The sequence below is a fragment of the Zootoca vivipara genome, chromosome 7, assembly GCF_963506605.1.
Source record: "Zootoca vivipara chromosome 7, rZooViv1.1, whole genome shotgun sequence".
NCBI classification, from domain to species: domain Eukaryota; kingdom Metazoa; phylum Chordata; class Lepidosauria; order Squamata; family Lacertidae; genus Zootoca; species Zootoca vivipara.
The window spans coordinates 37,970,396-37,989,545 of NC_083282.1; the positions used below are offsets into that span (position 1 = coordinate 37,970,396).

The window sequence follows — 19,150 nt, forward strand, 5'->3', positions numbered from 1 at the left end:
CTACAATTCCCAGCACCCTTAACAAGATGCTGTTCCTAGGGTTCTTTGGAGAAAGGCGTGGACTTTAAATGTAAGATGTATATGCAAAGGTGCTGGGATGAGTGGATGTTAGTCCCAGGCAAGTTGCCATTTAGCAACTGGTTAAGTTTCCATAGAAGCCTGGTTTTATGAGTTGGGTTAATGTATACATCAGAAACACTGTCCTGGACAACAAAAGTATCTTTTAAAAAAGACAAATGTTGGCTGTAAGATTGCAAGCATCCCTGGCACCTGGCTGAGTATTTGGCAGCTTCTTGTCTTTGGCCCAGCTGACCATCTGCAAACCTAACACTGTAATACTTACACACAACAAGATCATGTTGGCAATGCTGCTTCATTGATAAACAAGCTGAGCCGCATGCTTTGGGACCTGTGCACGACAGATTTGGCTCTGTCGAGTCCATCTTTTGAGATGATTTATGGAGAAATCAGTCAACAAAGGTGCTCCTGGCTTGATGAGATAGAGGCGGGGATTTTTACCCCTTGGGTAGCTGGCGGATATGGTACATTCATTTGCTTGTTTCAGTTTAATAGCATGCGCTTTAAAAATACGGCACTAAATTGTATGTGGTTTATTGTTGTTTGTTAGCATTTGTTAACAGTATGTTGGGAAAATAGCTCTTGGCAGGAGGCTGACTTGCCCCGTTAGCACTGAACCACAGGAGATGCCCCCCTAGTCATTGAGGTCATCCTGCTTGCACCTTTCTTGAAGCAACCCCAGAAGCTTCTTTCAGTCTGCCCTTTGGACCAGTTTTCTCTCCAATGCCTTCTGCTGCACTTATCCCTCTCTGTGTCCCAACAGTGCTCCAAATGTCTGGCAAACAAAGTTTAGTCTTTATATGCAGGGCTGTATTGTCTGGCAAACAAAGTTTAGTCTTTATATGCAGGGCTGTATAGGCAGCTGGTAAGTAAGGTCCAGGGCCCAGTCTCTTAATATTGTTTTGGACATTTTTTGCTATGTTGTGCATGCAGCTCTTAATATTTCAGAGCTTACAGGGCAGCCCTCTCCTGTTGTTACATATATTCCCTCTCTCTGTCTCTCGCTCTCGCTCTCTCTCAAGCTAAGCTTGTATGGTTCTGGTCAGTATCTGGATAGGAACTTTAAATTCTGTCACTCTGTGTCTCTTTGAGGAAGGCACCTCTTCAGAGAGATTCTAATCCTTTCATCTCCCCCAAGAGAGTCTTGAAAACAATAATGCTTTCCCTCCTCGTTTCTCTTAGTCCTGGAACAGAAGAACTAGGCACTTATGAAGAAACAATGTCCTACTTGAAGCTGCCAGAGAGTTCCACCAATGCTGCTCAAGAAACTACACATCGTAAGTCTATTAACAGTTGGTACGCTTATGCCATGCATGCTGTAGGGGCGGGCTTGGTACCGATGGTTGGCAAGGTCAGGAAGCAGCTGAGGGCCCCAGGGCCCCTCATTGGCTGGACCTAGCTGCACTGATATTCCCCATCTTCCTCTTCAAGTTCCCAGATACTTTTAAGGAGTGGGAGGGTGTGCCACTTTTGAATGGGAGCCAAGTTGAGTTCTGATCTGTGGTGGCCATATGCCATTTAAAGTTACTCAAAAGTCATTGCTTCTGCCTATTATTATTATTGTTGTTGTTGTTGTTGTTATTATTATTATTATTTTAATACCCTGCCCATCTGGATGGCTTCCACCATACATAAAAACATAATAAAACATCAAACAATAAAATCTTTTCGATAGCTCCCTTCAGACATAGCTGCCAAGTTCCGGATTGAAAAATCCGGGATCAGCAGCGCCGCAGCACTGGAAGTCACTTATACGCACTTCCGGACATGCGTAGAAGCGACTTCTGGCACTGCGGACATTTTGGAAATGGGCAGAACAGTGCCAGAAGTCGCTTCTACGCACTTCCGGACATGCCTAGAAGCAACTTCCGATGCCGCTGTACCCATTTCCAAAATGTCCGCAGCGGCAGAAGTCGCTTCTACGCATGTCCAGAAGTGCATAGAAGTGACTTCTGGTGCTGCGGACATTTTGGAAATGGGCACAGCGGCATCGGAAGTTGCTTCTACATATTTCCGGAAGTGCATAGAAGCGACTTCCGGTGCCGGTGCGGCACCAGAAGAACATGGCCGCCCGCAGGAGCTCCGTAATCCGGGGGAATATGGGGTATTTTGCCATTCGGGACACCTGCGGGAAACGGTAAGAAAATACAGGGGTTTCCTGGGGAAAACGGGGTACTTGGCAGCTATGCCCTTCAGATGTCTTCTGAAAGTTGTGTTGGGTGCGTTTGGTTAGTGTTGCAGTGAACCACCTTTGAAAAGTTAACTATCCTCAAACAACAAAAAACTGCTGGATCTCTGCCTTTGTCTGGACATCTTTGATCTCCTGCTTTTGGGGAACTGGTGTCACAGTTCCTTATCCCTTGCTTGTTAACCTTTAACCTGTCTTTCTAGCTTTCTTACCCCTCCCCCTCCCCCTTTTCAACCTTTTATCTTTGTGCCTGTATGGAAAATCTCAAACACTTGACTTGCATAAATTTTGAACCTGTCAATTATCAGGGTTTGAATGCAGGTGGCAATAAACTAGTTCTCTAATTATACAAATAATGCATGGAATCTTGCACGTGTAACTGTCATTTAACAATAAATAAATCTAGGACTCCTTTTGGTATACTGGGCTGCAGTTATATTGTGGGATGGTTCCATAGCTTATAGCAGCCCAGGTGAGCTTAAACTCCATATTATGATTAGTGGCTTTAATAATATTAAATGAAATAAAGATGGGAGATACTAATTTTTACAAAAAATATTTACTCTAGCTTCCAAGGCTGGGGAAAATGAGAACATCAAGGTATGTATTCTCAAACTATGGCTTGCTGTTACAGTAGGTGTGATGTACAAAATCAGAGCACATGAAGGGAGGGGAAGTAGGGAATGTGTGAGCACAGGGCTCATATACATAGCTCCAAATCATGGTGTAGCATCTGATGTAAAAATGGTTCTGTAACTGATTGGTCCTATAATATTGAACACGATATATAACTATGTGCAACTGATGTACCATCACTCCTTTTCACCCCCATTTCAACAAGTGAACATATTATTACCAAGTCTACTTAAATGAGCATAGTCACAACATGCCTCTGACATTTTTAAAATCTTTTGCTAAGGAGACCTGGCGACCTGCTTCATCTATGTAAATGAAGAACACTGCCTGGGATTCAAAGGCCCACACACTGTCTTGCCCATGGGGGCTTTTCAGCCATGCATTTCTCACCAGCTGACTGCCTCCCTCTGTGCAGACCCTTCAGAGTGGCAGACCCTCTGGAATGCCCATGAGTTTGTTGCCAGGGACTTAGTCCAGAAGGGGAAATTGGCAGGCATGCACACCTCTGTACACACATGGAAACACTCTATAATTTAGTGTCCTCTTTGGATTCTGTCCATGTTTCATATTAAGGACGTGAAAGAACAGATGTAGATCAAGATATTTCTTGAGTAAACATGTTGCTTCAAGGCAAACAACGCTGCATTGTTGTCTGATTGACCTGACTTTTCAGGCTGCGAAAGCTGAAGTTCTCCTCTTTGTGTTTTGCACAGAAACAAAGTTTTCTCCTTACCATGCCTAGGTAAGTGTACTTTCTGGAGTTTCATTTTATATTTTTGCCCTTGCTTTCTTAAAGTAAGATACCGTACCTGGAGCAACTGGATTTTAATTAATGATTTATTTTACTTTAAAGTGAAGCTGAATGAATAAGGAAGGTCTATCTGTAAATGTGTGTGAATTTAGAACCTAGGCCTACATATCACCAAACATTCTGTAGTGTATCCAGGAAGGTAAAGGAGTTAGGCAGTGACCTTGGTGTAACACTACATTTTATCTTTTATTTTCTGACAGGAACAGGAACCATTGTACCTTTCTTGTTTGACCAGCCATCTAAACATTTTCCTGATCTCTGTGCCAAGTAGTGCTAGTCATAGAATCATAGAATTGTGGAGTTGGAAGGGACCATGGGGGTCATTTAGTCCAGCCCCCTGGAATGCAAGAATCTCAACTAAAGCACCCCTGACAGATGGCCATCCAACCTCTGCTTAAAAATTTCCAAAGAATGAAAGTCCACCACTTTCTAAGGAAGTCCATTCCACTGTCAAACAGCTCTTACTGTCAGAAAGTTCTTCCTGTTGTTTAATCAGAATCTTGTTTTTTTGTACTTTGAATCCATTGGTTCGAGCCCTATCCTCCAGAGCAGGAGAAAACAAGCTTGCTCCATCTCTCATGTGACAGTCCTTTAGATATTTGAAGATGGCTGTCATATCTCCTCTTGGTCGTCTCTTTACCAGGCTAAACATATCCAACTCCCTCAACCGTTCCGCATAAGGCTCGGTTTCCAGACCCTTCGCCAACTTGGTTGCCCTCCTCTGCACATGTTCCAGCTTGTCAATAGCCTTATTATATTGTGGCACCCAGAACTTGACACAGTACTTCAGGTGTGGCCTTACCAAGGCAGAATAGAGCAGGACTATTACTCCCCTTGATCTGGACACTATGCTTCTGTTCATGCAGCCCATGGTAGTATTAGGTTTTTTTTGCTGTTGCATCACACTGTTGACTCATGTTAAGCTAAGACCCTCCCTAGATCCTTTTTGCACGTACTACTAGCAATCCAGCTGTCCATCATTTTATATTTGTACAGCTGGTTCTTGCTGCCTAAGTGCACTACCTTACATTTGTATATACTGAAATTCATTTTATTAGTTTGGCCCAGTTCTCTGATCTGTTAAGGTCATCTTGAATCCCAATTCTGTCTTCAGTGACATTTGTTACCCCTCCCAGTTTGGTGTCATCTGCAAATTTGAAGAGCATCCCCTGAATTCCTTCATCCAAGTTGTTTATAAAGATGTTGAACAACAATGGGCCCAGGACAGAACCTTGCAGCACCCCATCTGTCACTTTTTTCCATGATGACAGAAAACTGCTAGGGAGCACTCTTTGGGTTAGGTCAGGCACTAGCTACAAATTCAATTAACAGTTATCTTGTCCAGTCCACATTTTACCAGCTTCTCTGCAAGAATATCATGGGGAACTTTGTCAAAAGCCTTATTGAAATCAAGATATGCTATGTCCACAGCATTCCCCTGATCCACCAAAGCTTGTAACTCCATTTTTTTAAAAGGGATTTGTCTGGTATGACTTGTTTTTGAGAAACACGTGCTGGATCATAGTAATCTTTTTTTTGTGTAAGTATTTTTATTGATTTTCCAATATCATTCCAATAACAGCCCCATTATAACAATGCCAATTTTATCCAATTAATACAATTATTAAAACCAATTATTTATATTCTGAATTATACAATTAAATTAAAGTGGCCTCCTCATGTGCTAGATTTGATGAGTTCCTCTTTATTTATTTTTATTTTCTGTGTTCCAAAATCTTAATAATTTCCATTACATTCCCTTCAAGATAAGAATTCCTTATACAACAATTGCAATCTTATGGTTTCACTTCATGTTGATGCATTAAGTAATTTATAAAGTCTCAAGTGAGTTACTCAGTCTGTAATCATTGTTCTTTCCTGTGTGGTATTCCCCACCCCCACCCCGTGATGTTGTCCCAACCATATATGGTGCTGTGTCCTTCATTCTTCCAACTGTTGATGTTTCCCATCATGATTCAGGAGAAGTAGTTATCTCACAGTTTTCCAAAAGCCTCTGTGTCACTTTGTCCCGTGATTCAAGAACTTGTTAGAGATCCCTCTGTTCCAACAAATAAACGGTCCTTGGCATATTTTTCAACCTTGGAAGAGCGGTCTGATTCCAAACTCCAATGATTAATAAACCTCTGACCTTGCAGCTGGCAGACTCCTTTCCTCCTTTCAGCTGAACATTTATAGTCAATTATCCTTCCAGTTAGATTACATCCCAAATTGTCCCAGTCTCCTTCACTTTCCTTTGAAAATAATGGAGAGTAGAGGTGGTTTCTTTCTATATTCCAACATAGTCCTTTCAAAGGGTGAAACTTCCCTCCCTTTCTCTCTCTCTCCATTCCATTCCTCTCATACATGCAGTTTCAGTTTGATGCTAAATTCCATGTTATTAATCCAGTTCCTTCCAACTTCACATTTTATATTATATTTTAACATTGCATTCTGAAGAGGGTTGCCAAATCAGAAATGTAGAAGAAAAACTTTGAAAAAAACAACCATGAAGTCCCCTCCCCCCACCGTCTCTGGCACCGAATGAAACCTTATCTCAAATCCAACCTTTAAATCCTTGCAGCCGACTCATCGCTCCTAGCACGTGCCTGTACTTTACTCCAGTTAAAGCCCAATTAGCAGGATATCCTCTGTTTCCAGGAATGGATCAGGGGAGGGGGGTCACGGCATTCAGAGTGCTCCATGCACCCAGTGCCTTTGCCTGCCCTCGCATTCCATAGGAAAGCGAGTGCCAGACTGCAGGGCAATCCACAGGTGAAAGCCCATTCCTCTCCCACCTAGAGAGGAATTCAAAGAATGAGTTTCCCTCATCATTCTTTGTTTATCTCTGTCTGTATCTCCCTGAGATGTCAAGGGAGACCTCCATTCTTGGCACAGGCAGAAACAGGAAGCCTGGGTCATAATATTCAAATTATCCTTTTCTAAGTGCTCACAGACCAACTGTTCTAGGACCTTTTCTGGAATGAATGTCAAGCTCTCCGGCTGGTAGTTACCTGGGTCTTCTTTTCCCCCTTTTTGAAGAAGGGGACAATATTTGCCTGCCTCCAGTCTTTAAAGATCTCACCTGTTCTCCAAAAATTCTCAAAGATTATAGACAGAGGCTCTGAGATTACATCCACAAGCTCCTTTAGTACCCTTGGGTGCAGCTCATCAGGCCCTTGAGATTTGAATTTAAAGGAGCTAGGTGTTCCCTAACCACCTCCTTTCATATCTTGGACTGCAGCTCCCTCCTTGCATCATTTATTCAGTTATCTCTAGGTTGGGCACTGCTTGTTCTTTCTTTTGTTTCAAACCTAACCAAAGAAACCTTTACTATTATTATTTTTAACCTCTTTTGCAAGCCTAAACTCATTCTGAGTTTTGGTCTGCCCAACCATCTCCCTGCAATTGTTGGCTACTTATGTATACTCTTCCTTCATGGTTCCCCCCTTATTCCATTTCCTATACATTCCTTTCTTACGTCTCAGCTCTTCTGTATGCTCCTAATGCAGCCGCACGTTGCTTTAGGTGTCTCCCATTTTTCTTTCTTGTTGGAATTTTGAAGGCCTTTGTGCCTTCAATATTTCACCTTTAAGAATCTCCCATCCATTTTGGACTCCTTCTCTTTGAGCATTTCTGACCATGGGACTTCGCTCCGTAGTTACTTAAGCTTTTTGAAATCAGCCTTCTTAAAGTCCATAGTGCATGTCCAACTACTCTCAACTTTCTCTTACCTGTGTATAATGAAACCCAAGAGGTCATTATCATTTCCTCCCAAGGTTCCCTGTAGTTTCACCATCAATCAGTTCCTCCCTCTTGGTGAGGACCAGGTCCAAGAGAGGTGGTCCCCTTGTTGCTTTTTCCACCTTCTGTGGAATGATATTGTCAGTGAGGCTATTGAGGAATTTGTTGGACTTTATATTATTGGCAAAGTTTGAGTTTCAAAAGATATCAGGGTAGCTGAAGCCTCCTGTGACTACTACATCTTTCCTTTTGGAATGTTTGGTAATCGGCTCTAGACATACTTGCACGGCACCAAAATAACAGTAGTGCCAAATCACTGTAAAAAATTATCCTCCCAAATTTAAGCACATTTGGTGGTATTCAGGCAAGTTTTAATGAGAGTAGTCACATTGACATTGATTAACATGACTAAGATAGCTCCATTAATTTCAGTTCTCCTATTCTGAGTAAAGCTTGGTTGACTATCGCTCATCAATTTCCATCACTTTTGAAAAAGTGAACTTAATTGTCAGCAATAGACATATGTGAGATCAACAAAGGCAGAACTGGCTTGACTGCGTCCACTGATGGTGATGGGCTTGCTGATTCCTTTTTGGGTGTGTGGCAGATGTTGCTGGGGACATTTAGAAGCATCTTGCTGAGCCCCTGATAAAATCTGTTGCCATGAGGGAGTGCTGCCACGAGGGAGGCAGATCAAAAGAGTAATCTAGAGGTATCTTCTGAGTTTGTTGGAAAACTCTGACTAGATTTCACCCTCATTCTGTCAAAGAACTAGTTCACCTAATGCAAATCTGGAGCATTATAAATTAAAATAGGTTCTGTGAGTCAAAATACACTGGTTACCAACACGAGGGAGCAAACCTCCAGTAGGCAAAGGTTTCTGTTTTTGGCCTCTATAACAGTGTTTCCCAATCTTGGGTCTCCAGCTGTTTTTGAACTACAACTCCCGTCATCCTTGGCTAGCAAGATCAGTGGTCAGGGATGATGGGAATTGTAGTCCAAAAACAGCTGGAGACCCAAGGTTGGGAAACACTGCTCTATAAGATGCTGCTAGAGGCTGAGCATATAGCCTAGAATGTGTCTGGCTATGCTACATAATGGTGTGCATGCAACCTTATTGAACTATCAATGAGTTTTGTCTCCTGATGGTGGACAATGAGAATGAAACTACTGTGAAACACATTAGAGAGTTAGTCCGCTTGATTACTCATCAGACTTTGTATTTTCATATATTTTTGTGATTTAACTCATTACCAGCTGTTTTTATCAATCCTAATTTTTACAGCTGTAACACTAGAAAAATGGCATTCTATAGCAACTTAACCTGGGTGCTTCAGAGGCTAATGATTCTGTGAGGAAAAGACAGTGGTGGCTTTGACAGGTCACTGAAGGAGGTGTGTACATGTGAGCAAGGGCCAACAGGAAAAGGAGTAGCTGCCACAAGAAGGCCCAGTGGGGTATTGGCCCAATAGCAGGTGATAGGACAGCACCACAGTTCAAACAAAGTATATGGATTGTTTTGAAAGTTTCAAGATAAATGTGAACTCCAACACACAGTTGCCCTAGGGAATATGTATGACTCTTGATCATTCCCACCATTTTACAGTCCAGACAAAATTCCCAAACAGGAATGTATATCTATTGTACTGAATAAGATTGAAGATATATGTATACAGTCATACCTCGGTTTAAGTACGCTTCGGTTTGAGTACTTTCAGTTTAAGTACTCCACGGACCTGTCTGGAACAGATTAATCCCCTTTCCATCCCTTTAATGGAAAAGTTCGCTTCAGGTTAAGTACGCTTCAGGTTAAGTACTCCGCTGACCGTCTGGAACAGATTAATCCACTTTCCATTACTTTCAATGGGAAAGTTCACTTCAGGTTAAGTTCGCTTCAGTTTAAGTACAGACTTCTGGAACAAATTGTGTACTTAAACCGAGGTACCACTGTAGTCTTATTCTAAAGCTACCTTAGATGTCCACTGAAATATATTTTGGATCTGTGTTAATGCAGACCTCCATATTATATTTATAATATTGTGGCATGAGGCAAAATATATGTTAAAATTTCAGCTCTAAAACAGAGGATACAGAAGAGAGAGGACCACCCTGGAATCATGAAACGACAAAACGCCAGCAAGCTAAAGAATCAGCCAAGGTATATTTAAATAGAAGCACACAAGGCAATACCCTGTGATGGTTCTACTCTTTTAGGCCTTAAAGTACACATGCATATCAAACATCAAACAAGTCTTTTAAAAATTAGTCAGTGGAAATGCTGGTGATCTTTTGTTAGCCCAGGAATAACCATAGGGGACCCCAACCTTTTCCATATTCCCTTTATGTTCCCTTGATAGTCTGTAGAGCAACCACCGCTATCAGATGATTTCTCAAACCTTCTCACAGCCTTGATTTCCAAGCTGGAAGAAATAATAATAATAATAATAATAATAATTATTCTCTGGGCGGCTTCCAACAAAACAGAAATTCTAAAATACAGAAAGGTGGGGTGCAAACATGCACAGATAATAACTGTTACGTCATTGTTTGATATTGCAAGAATCAGGCAAGGAATGTCTTGAAAAGGCTATAACCCGAGTTTCACAATGTTTACTATTAGATTTGTGCCCCAGGAGCTATGCACCCTAAACCAAAAATCACTGGAGAACATAGAGGTGAGAAGGGCATACTTCAAGAGGAGACAACACCATCTTTCCCTAGGGTACAGCTGGCAAAAGATGGAAACTGTGAGTTACTTCTTGCTACTACTTTAATTTAATCTGAGTTCAGTGGGGTTTATGGAGAAATATGGAGATGATGATTCTGGTTTTGTCTTATGGGGTTGTTGTAACAATCACAGCTAGATAATTCATGCTTTAATTGCTCCATAAGGTGCAATATATTTTTTCCCCATGAGAACAGTTGGAGAAGAACCCAGTACATGTAGTAAAAAATAAATGGGGTATGTGGTTGTAACTCCCCCCCCCCCAAAAAAAATGTTTGTCTGATCAGCTAAGAATAGAACAAGGCCTTGTTTTCTAATTTATTCCAGTCCTGCTGTGCAATGACTTTAGTTTGAGCTTGTCTTGTCACTCAAACAATGAGCCCCCTCTATCTTATGCATGTGGATTCTCTTGGCAAAAAGTTGGTGCTGCCTTTAAATGTTGTGATGACACGTGTGCTGTTTGTGAATCTTTTCCGACAGCTTCCCTAATGTAACCTGTTCTGCTTTCAAATATAAAAGAGCCTCGCCGCAGTGTTTGTGAGCTGGAAGCTGGGCTTGTTTCATGCTGTTACATCTCTTCCAAGTATAAACACTGCTGTGTTAAAGCTTAATCCAGCCGTTAGATGCATTTGCGACTCCCACAGAAAGCCATTAGCCTGCCTCAGCAGGGTTTGTATGATAGCGGAGAGAAAACAGAATGGAATAGTTTGGGTGGGTGTGGGTAGGGTTTGAATGCTCAAGGGCCAAATGTGGCTCTACCTGAAGAAGATGAATGGGGAAATGCTTTCAAATAATGTTTTGCTCCCTTTCAATGAAAATATGAAACACATCCTTTTTTCAGCTTGTTATCATCATTTCAATTCTTTTCAAGTTGCTATCTTCCAGAGAATGACATCTTCGGTTTAAAAACTTGGAAACTAATGAATGCACTTTTTCTTTCTTTTCATAATAAATGACCTCTTGTTGAGTGTTATCTGCCCCAATGGTTCTCAACATTTGCAAGTATTGAATATGCCCTCCATGCTAATTGTCACCATTTTAGGCTCCTTTAATTAAAAAAAGTGCATAATGGCAAACAACTGTTATGACCTCAGTAATGCTTTTAAATTAATTTGTAAATGTGCCAAAATCAAAGGAGGTGGCAAAAAATATTTATTTATTCCCCCAATGTACCCCACCAATTAGCAACTCAAGCAATTAATTCTAAGAGGTATTCAATATAAACTTGTTCATAACTGCAAATTCATTTATTTCCCCAATGTACCCACCAATCAACCCTATTAATCAATTGCTAAAGGTATGGAAGATATTTTTGTTTATAAAATATCATTTCCCCAGTAGACCCAATGATAAACAACCCAACTAATCAATCAAATTACAACCAAATAGAAATTTATTTATATCCAAGTGAACTGAAATGCAACCCATTTGAAGTAATCCTCAAATGAATTAAAATGCAAACTTTCATAGCTACAAATGTAGCATATTCTGTATAGAATCAGAACCATCATTTGTATACTCCAGTGAAATCCCTAATCTCTGTAAATAAAGCTATTTATATATACAGTTCATTTAATGATCTGTTATATATGTTTATTATTATATTTATTTGAATTTTTTAAAATAAGCTAGTGGGCATGAGTAGCAAATCCTAAAACAGCCTCCAAAGATCTGCCCCTAAAATTTACCTAATCCAGTCTGCCATGCAAGAATTAGGCAACCCTTGTCCACAGAATTTATTCCAACAGAGCACCAGAAATACTCCCTAATAATGCCAAAACTCAGGAGCCAGAATGAAATCAGTAATTAGGATGAATGAAGCCCATCAATGGCCCACAGTATGTAGTCTGCTAAAATCCAATGAAGGGCCTTCAAGCCACCATGCCATGTAGTTTACCTCCCACTAATAAGCCCTATGTGCAGTGCAGTATCAAAGTCCAGAAAAACCTAGGCACAACGCAGACAAAGCAGCAGAAGCATGGAGGGCAAGGCCAAACTTACTGTTTCCATGCCTTGCCATCACTTGTTCTTTTAAATGCACCTCACATTAAATACCAACAAAGAAATAACAGCAGGGAACCCAGGCAAAAGCCACTCAGTGGCAATCTTGTGCTTGCCAATGGTCATAAATACCTCAGCGATAACACAGCGCTCCTAGAGACGCCACTGTGAAGCAGAAGAGGACCGCAGAGGAAATGATTGCGCTCTTTAGAGGAACATTCTTTGTGGGTGGACCCCTTGGGTAACTCCACGTCCCTTCCCAGTGGCCAGTGTCTCCCAGGTTGGGAACCCCTTATCTATACATCCATCTCAAGGTTGTGCTTTTGTTGCTGTTGCTGTTGCTGTTGTTGCTGTTGCTGCTAGCTCAGATCCCACCAAAAGTCACCCTTTTGATTAGCTACTGTAACATTATGGTCAAACCTTAGGAGAGACGTGAGATACAAATTTGAATGTTGTTAAACATCAGTATGCTGTAGCTCAGGGGTCAGCAAACCTTTTCAGCAGGGGGCCGGTCTACTGTCTCTCAGACCTTGTGGGGGGCCGGACTATATTTTTTTGGGGGAAATATGAACGAATTCCTAGGCCCCACAAATAATCCAGAGATGCATTTTAAATAAAAGCACACATTCTACTCATGTAAAAACATGCTGATTCCTAGACCATCCATGGGCCGGATTTAGAAGGCGATTGGGCCGGATCCGGCCCCTGGGCCGTAGTTTGCCTACCCATGCTGTAGCTTCTCAAGCACTATTGAGCCCTAAGAAGGCTGGAAACATAGCAGGCAGTAAGGACTGAGAATGTTGGTTGCCGGTAGATTTTTGAGGAGGCATGCGTGGAGAGGCTGATACACTCATGTCTTACCTAAGAAACGCAGGATTCTGTTTTGCGATTTCAGCAAAGTTGGGGTAATGCGTCAGTTTTGTATAGGTTTGGGAAAGCTTGAAGCAGGAATTTTGCTCTAGTTTCAGATGATTATGTGTGCCTGGAAGCCTTGAAAACAGATGAAGAGAATTCAAGTCTGGCTCCAAGGACTCCCAGAGTGGTGGAAGTTCACGAGGAAGTTTATGATGACGTGGAAGGAATACAGAGAGAACTGTGAGTGCTAACAGTGTGTCTAGGTGTAAGTTTTGGAAATGTATTTCGAAATCTGAAGCACATATTCATCACAACTCTTTTAAAAATTGTTTCTGTTGCAGTCAAACTTCCGATGCCCACAGCTCACTGGCTTCAGAGACCTGTAAGTGTGAAAGTAACACTATCCCTTTTCTTTCTTTCTTTCTTTCTTTCTTTCTTTCTTTCTTTCTTTCTTTCTTTCTTTCTTTTAAAAAAATTAAGTTATTAAACAAGTATAACAAGGGCTATAATAGATATGTGGAAACACCATGTATAGAATGCTTTTTTTAAAAAAAGCATTATAATCCTAGTTCAGAACACCTTTGCCAATCCAAATTAGTGGTCTCCTGATAACCTTGAGTTAATGAGTAGTGTACAAAATAGGAATTGGTGTTCAGTCTATTTTCTTATTGTACAGGATAAAACCTTCTAGGAATCAGAAATAATGCTTTCTTCTCCATCCATTAAATCTGTTGAGGCTGCATGGCAGGAATGAGGGCCTTGTAGCCCTCCAGATGTTGCTGGGCTACAACTCCCATTTTTCCTATCAGCTATGTTGGCTACAGCTCATGGGAGTTTAGTGCAACAACATCTAGGAGGACACAAGTTCTGCATCCATGCTGTATGGAGTTGTTATGATGTGCTTTCCAAGTCTGAGGCATGCCTAGTCCCTGCTAATAGGATGCACACTACATTCTGCCAGATCCCTTTGGGGCTGTCCTCAATGTTTTCTTAATCTACTTATGCACCTGTTCTGTGATTTGATAGGTTCTTGTTCATCCTTATTTTGATGGGACCTCTGTTGTTGTTGTTATTATTATTATTATTATTATTCTGTAGTTGTTTCTTACTGAAAGCGCTCAAGGCAACATACCCCCTACCCTTGTTTTCCTAAGTTAGGCCAAGTGATTGTATGGATCCATCACAAATATTTCCTGAGTAACTGGGTCAGTTATTATCACACTTTGAACAGGCCCACTGAAATCAATGGGGCTTAAAGTTAGTGACTATCTCCAACTTTGCGTGAGTCAAACCCCTTGTGAGTGAGCAGATTCAATTTGCCTGCTTAACTATATTTGAAGCAAATGTTCAGGGGTTATAACCGTACTGTCAGAGACCAAAATGGCCCTTTTATGAGAGACCGATTAGCCCACAATAATACTTAACAGCAGGCATTCCGTGTGTGATGGTGGAAGTCATAGTTATCCCTGTTTTTTAATGTTGAGGTTTAGTTGAAGGGAAAGTGCTAGTTTCTAATCTGGTTCAGTTATTTTATAGACTACTTCTTCTTCTTTTTTGCTTTGGGAGTATATGGGCTGTACAGTATTAGAAAAGCTTATTAAAATAAGTTGGTATTTTAAAGACACTAAAGCACCATATAGGTATAGCTCATTTAACATGTCCTCATTTAGAAGGTTTATAGGTTGAATAATTCAATGCTTATTGACCTTCCAATAGTGCCTTTCTTTTATGTGGAAGTAGTCCTGTGGGTTATTCCCCTTGTAAGATGTGCTGAATTTGAAATTCACTTGACCCTTCCTTCTCCTTCACCACAATTTACAAGGCAATCCATGGGAGGGGTTTGGATGAGACAGAGCTATCCCTCCACCCAGCCCTGCTCTGTAACTGCTTCTGAAGAGGGCCCCACTTCTCCATACCCAAACAGTAGGCAGGCAGAAGCCACCCCCATGCCCAAACCGGGCATTTCAGGGGAGGGGATGGAGCTAGGCTCTGTTGGAACAGAGATGTCCCTGTGTCATCATGTGATGGCAACAGGTCTGCCCCAGGTGTCTTTGCTTTACCAGTTGGGGAGCTACTACAGGGAAGAGGCATTTTTCTTGCCCTCCATCTGCCCTGGCCAGCTTGAGCACCGTACAGGCAGCAACGATTTTGCACAGGTGTCCCTGCACATAAGGCCCCCCTATTCTGCTCTCCCCACCCCCATTCTGCCCTCTCCCAGGCCCCAAAGAACCTGCAAGTCATCGATCGCGTATCAATTGGACACGCAGAAAATTGTTGCTGCCTATAGTACTGTAGTAGGGACCCAGGTGGCGCTGTGGTTAAACCACTGAGCCTAGGGCTTGCTGATCAGAAGGTTGGTGGTTCGAATCCCTGTGACGGGGTGAGCTCCCGTTGCTTGGTCCCAGCTCCTGCCAACCTAGCAGTTCGAAAGCATGTCAAAATGCTAGTAGATAAATAGGAACCGCTACAGCGGGAAGGTAAACGGCGTTTCCATGTGCTGCTCTGGTTCTCCAGAAGCAGCTTTGTCATGCTGGCCACATGACCTGGAAGCTATACGCCGGCTCCCTCAGCCAATAATGCGAGATGAGCGCGCAACCCCAGAGTCGGTAACAACTGGACCTAATGGTCAGGGGTCCCTTTACCTTTATAGTACTGTAGTAGCAATGTGGATGCAGCGGTGGCTGGCCACCGAGTTTGGATTGCAGAGGGAGTTTCTGCTTAAGGCTTCAAAGAAATGCTTGTGCTATGCTAATAAGTTATAATAAAAGGTCTGTTGTACATTAAGCTTTATTGCTACATCCCTTAACTTCTCTGAGCATTTGACTTTCTGTTCAGATAATAATTCACTGCTGGGAACTGTGTTATTAAAGAGATCTAAATGTATATCAAGTTTCAGAGGATGCCTGTGAAGAAACCTATGAGGATGTTCGAAGTGAAGGCTATAGTTCAACTAAGTCAGAGTGAGTGCTTTGTTTCCTGTCTTACCTCAGAACTGGCATCTTAAGTAGGTTTTCACACTATGAAGGGCAAGACCTATCAATTTTTACTTTTGAACACCATTGGTGAAAAGGAAAGACACACATTTAAATAAATAAATAGAATCTAGTAGTCCCTCAGAACACCCATGTTCCACTTAGACCTCTATACCATGGATTTGTCTAATCCCTTTCAAATACCTCTTAAGTCAGTACAAATGACTACATATTGTGGTATTGAATTCCAGACATTAATTACGAATCTGCCGTGTTCCGAATGACTGCCTTTGGCTAGTCTTAACCTTATTGCCAATCAGCTTCACATTCATAAATGGCGATAAAGGACGAATGTGCATAACTTCCCAGTTCTGGGTTTAATCTGATGTTTCTAATCTTCTCTTTACCTAGTGATGTCAAAGAAAAGTTAAAGGGACTTGGAAAATTTTTCAAGAAAGGAAAATTCAAAATGAAGAATGCACGCTTAAAAGAGAATTCGCGGTATGTAGTCCTAATTTAAATCAACAGGTGCCCTTTATCCTGAAAACAAAGTAATTTTCATTGATTTACTAGCCGGGTTCATTTGCATGTGACTATAAAGCTGCCTGGTGCCCAGGACTGTGTCTGTACTGAAAAGGTGTCAGCACCCAATTCTGCCATTTGGAGAGAGCAAAGGGCAGCTGATAATGTCAAATGCTTGCCAATACTCAACAGATAATTACATTTTATCTATTTTTGTGTTTCTTTGGGATCAAAACACGGGGCAATATAGGAAGCTGGCTGAGAAAGACCATTATTACTCTGTCTAGTTCAGTATTGCCTATACAACTGTTTCCCAAACTTGGGCCTCCAACTGTTTTTGGACTACAACTCCCATCAACCCTAGCCATCAGGACCAGTGGTCAGGGGTGATGGGAGTTGTAGTCCAAAATCAGTTGGAAACCCAAGTTTGGGAAACACTAGTCTATACTGATTGGCAGTAGCTCTCCAAGGCTTCAGACCAGTATCCGTCCCAGTCCTACCTCAACATACTGGGGACTGAACCAGGGACCTTCTGCACAGAGGGCAAATGCTCTAGCTTACAGACCTTCGCTCTCCCCACCCATGCTAAGATTCTCAAGAAAATGATTATGTAACTTGTAATTCCAGGATTTGTTGTGCGACCTGCCAAAGGAATTCTAACACCTTGAGCAGTTGTCTCATGATCAGCTGCTCACTAGTGGCTTGCGTACATTTCAACTGACTTTTTCTTCTGCATCAGCCTCTCTGCATAGCTGGCTCACCTTAGAATAGTGTAGTCATCTCAGGCTCTCCTCTTTGCCCATTCTTCTTCCACTGGTCCTATGATCTTGTTGCTGCTCAAGTCGGTAGGAACTCTCTTGGATGAAACCCCCAGGACTTTACGAATGTAACTCCTGTTAGCTACACAATGGTGTATGCCGTGATGGATATATGGATACGTAGGGATTTTTTAAAATGCCAAGAGTTGGGTTCAAAAAGAGTGTAGGGCCCAGATGGAGAGATCGCAGCCCTCTGGGTTGGACTCCAACTCCCACAATCCCTGATTAACACTGGTTAAGACTGATAAGAAGCAGGGTCCTATGTGTAGAAGTCAAATAGCCCATGAACTCTGGACGCCACTTTTCTCCTTGTCTTTTCACATGCTCTATTCCTCCCTGCAGCATTGATTTATTCTAGGTGTTTCTAAGCTACGTTAGCATAATACTGTAAACAGTACTGGATATGGATTAGGTGGCAGATGTCTAACAATTTGCTCTAATGTTCATCCAAAATGTAAGTGTGGTGAGAAAGCGGATGTGTGCATGCAAAAGTCTTTAATTGCATGCAACTGATCGTGAAATTTATGAACCACGTTGAAACGCACAACCTAGATTTTGTTTTGTTTTTCTCCACAGCATTCTTTCCAGTTCTGCACCAAATCTAGGTAAGCTGATGTGTCCAATACTGGAAACTGCCTCCCTTTTGAACACATTGGGGTTGTGGAGGTGAGGTGTCTCTGACGCTTTGAGGATGGAGAAATAGACAGGTCACGAGATGTAATTGCTGGTTTTTATAATGCAGCCTATAATTTACATCATAACAATTGTTTATAACCAAGTGCAACCCAGGCATGTTGTCACGCACCTCCTGCCACTGACCTTCCAGGGTGAGTCTCCCTTTGTGTGCACTGAAAACCCACAGAGCTATATTTCATACAAACCAGAATGTCGTTTCCAAAACTTACTGCTTGCTTAGCAATTTTAAGGCTTATTATACAGGTGCTAGGAAGGCAAATGACCCTCATGCCACAAGCAAGTTGCCTAGGATTTCAGAGGTGGCAATTTCCCAGATTTGAAGAGCAGGTTATCCGCTTCCTGGATTTTTGAACAATTAGATGCTTTGTGAATTGATTTAGATGTCAAGGCAGGTTTAATTTCCGATTTGTGCATTAAATGGCTTGTAGAAGAGAAACGGGAGCTGGAATCCAGCAGTGCCCTTAGATTACAGTATTGTTTGTAACTGAGTTAACTGTTGCAATGCTGAAACTTCAATGGATGGTTGCTCATCTGTGTGTATTTCCCTTTTCTCCCCTTATCCAGCTCCAGATCAGAGCCGTAGCTAGGTGATCTTGTGCCCCTGGCAGAACCGTCCAGATTGCAACCCCTATCCATGGACAACTTAGTTCTTCTTTCCCTTCTCCTCAAACCCCTCCCTCCACCCATTCAATTCACCCTCTTTTATTATGAGGCAATAATCAATATTTTTATTTATAGACATATTTATGGACATATTTTACCCGATTTTGTGGAGCCCCCTCTCGTCTGTGCTCCTGGCGGGGGTCTCATTACCACCCCCTAGCTACGTCCCTGCTCCAGATCACTCTGTCTCCTTTTGTGTCATGTCTATGAGATTATAAACCTGTAGGCAGGGAATGTAGCCTGTTTAAAAATCTTTGTACAGTACTTAGGAATGTTTAGCACATTGTAAATGACAGATAATAACATCCACGTGTGCTTTTGACAACAGATGTTATGGCCCCGGAAAGCATGGTGTATGACAACATCGACGCAGAACAAAGTGATACAAAGTAGGTAAAAACTGTGATAAATGACATTTTGGTCTCGTAACCAAAACTCTGTTAT

At 41.8% G+C, this 19,150-nt stretch overlaps 1 protein-coding gene across 6 annotated transcripts in view; it reads left to right on the forward strand.

Annotated features, from left to right (window-relative positions):
- Window positions 1-19,150, forward strand: part of FYB2 (FYN binding protein 2) — a 38,834-nt gene that overhangs the window by 11,055 nt on the left and 8,629 nt on the right. For all 6 annotated transcript variants that reach the window (XR_004692962.2, XR_004692961.2, XM_035121554.2 and 3 more), the window contains exons 5-15: window positions 1,261-1,355; window positions 2,835-2,866; window positions 3,616-3,644; window positions 9,528-9,612; window positions 10,075-10,201; window positions 13,143-13,275; window positions 13,377-13,417; window positions 15,926-15,995; window positions 16,419-16,508; window positions 17,924-17,952; window positions 19,035-19,095. Coding sequence is in view for 4 of the 6 variants with exons in the window: in XM_035121554.2 (XP_034977445.2) it covers window positions 1,261-1,355; window positions 2,835-2,866; window positions 3,616-3,644; window positions 9,528-9,612; window positions 10,075-10,201; window positions 13,143-13,275; window positions 13,377-13,417; window positions 15,926-15,995; window positions 16,419-16,508; window positions 17,924-17,952; window positions 19,035-19,095 (792 nt within the window). In the remaining 2 variants the exon portion in view is untranslated. The remainder of the gene's footprint in view (window positions 1-1,260; window positions 1,356-2,834; window positions 2,867-3,615; window positions 3,645-9,527; window positions 9,613-10,074; window positions 10,202-13,142; window positions 13,276-13,376; window positions 13,418-15,925; window positions 15,996-16,418; window positions 16,509-17,923; window positions 17,953-19,034; window positions 19,096-19,150) is intronic.